At 46.5% G+C, this 1,644-nt stretch overlaps 1 protein-coding gene across 1 annotated transcript in view; it reads left to right on the plus strand.

Annotated features, from left to right (window-relative positions):
* The window catches only part of LOC103361870 (annexin A2-B-like), a 12,488-nt gene that overhangs the window by 8,231 nt on the left and 2,613 nt on the right, over positions 1-1,644 (plus strand). Inside the window, exons 7-10 of the mRNA XM_008288077.1 lie at positions 41-120; positions 427-486; positions 863-956; positions 1,187-1,282. Coding sequence (XP_008286299.1) covers positions 41-120; positions 427-486; positions 863-956; positions 1,187-1,282 — 330 coding nt within the window. The remainder of the gene's footprint in view (positions 1-40; positions 121-426; positions 487-862; positions 957-1,186; positions 1,283-1,644) is intronic.

Consider the following 1,644-nt stretch of genomic DNA (forward strand, 5'->3'; position numbering starts at 1 on the left):
AACTCAGTTAAAGTTCTGCTGCTTGTTTGTGTCTCGTCAGTGTTTAAGAAGGAGCTGGACAAAGACGTCGCCGGAGACACGTCGGGAAACTTCGCTAAGCTGCTGCTGGCTCTGGTTCAGGTCGGCCTCGGGCTTTTATTCTGAAAAACCCCCAACACCCACACACTGCTGCATTCATCTCATTACACACATTCATCTCTAATTCAAAAATGAACAAGTCAGGAAACGTTTTGTGACTTGATGAGAGCGTGTTAGAAGTTATGTTATCATCTTTGATCAGTTTTTATTTCCTATAAGCTGAAAAACGTCGTTTTCTCACCGAACAGACGGACGTGTCGCAGAATTAAACATCTTCAGGTTTTAACTTCAGCAGAAGAACGTCGGTCTTTCATTTCTAACTCTGATGTGAACGTTTCTCATCCACAGACGAGAAGAGACGACCCGTCCAACGTGGTCGACTATCAGAAGATCGACGAAGACGCCAGAGTGAGTCTCAGATCCACAGAAGACGAGTTCTGGAAAGTCTGGGCGGGAACTTCAGAACGTTTATGTCCCGTTTAAACCTGATGTTTTCTCACATCCAACATCTGTTCATGTTCGTGTTCACTACAAACACTTCTTTTTTTTCACACAAACATTACTTCAGGTTCACGTCCAGCATGTTTTTTATTCGACATCAGCGTTGGTTCACCTTTCAGTCCAGTGTGTACGGGTGTTACACGCTGCTGGTTCTGGTTCCAGGTTCTAGTTTTCTGGCCTCAGTGTTTAATTTCATTAGGACTGAACCTGAGACGCCTGGTTTCTGGTTGGTTGATCAGGATTGAATCTGTAAACCCTCTGAGCTGAGATGTTTTCTCTTCAGCTGCTGTATGAAGCCGGCGTGAAGAGGAAGGGAACCGACGTGGCCTCATGGATCAGCATCATGTCCCAGAGGAGCGTCCCCCACCTGCAGAAAGGTGAGCTACACCTGACCGCTGAGCAGATAGAAGCTCACGTATGGATCAAACATCGACAGACAGGATGATGTTCAGCACCAACCGCTTACCGACGACATCAACCAGTTTACATCTGGAGACAGTTTCTATGTTCAGTTTGCATCAAACACGTTGAACATCTGAGCTCCTTCACCATCGGCCTTCACATTGAACACGTCTGTTCTTGTGATAAACTTGTTGTTGTGTTGCAGTGTTTGAGCGCTACAAGAGCTACAGCCCCTACGACATCCAGGAGAGCATCAGGAAGGAGGTGAAGGGCGACCTGGAGAAGTCCTTCCTCACGCTGGGTCCGTCCAACATTCAACCTTTAACATAGAAACGCTCCATCCAGAGCATCCGATAATGAAAGATGATCAGCTGTAGATGCTGCCTGTATAAACTCACCTCCAGCTTTGACCTGTTGGTGGCGCTGCAGCGGTCGATGTTCAGACACTGAACCGGTTCTTCCTTCACTCGTCCTCCATCCATTCATTCAGATTCATGAAAACCAGTCTGCTAGCTTCTCTGTCATCCTGCTAACGGACAGAAAACCAATCAAACACAACATCTTACTGACTTGTTTACATCGTTTACATCCAGAAACCCGACGGTCGAGTGAAAAGTCGTCATAAACCACAATCTGACTCGACTAGGATTAGATTCAGGACCT

Source organism: Stegastes partitus, unplaced genomic scaffold (genome assembly GCF_000690725.1).
Source record: "Stegastes partitus isolate 25-593 unplaced genomic scaffold, Stegastes_partitus-1.0.2 Scaffold540, whole genome shotgun sequence".
NCBI classification, from domain to species: Eukaryota; Metazoa; Chordata; class Actinopteri; family Pomacentridae; genus Stegastes; species Stegastes partitus.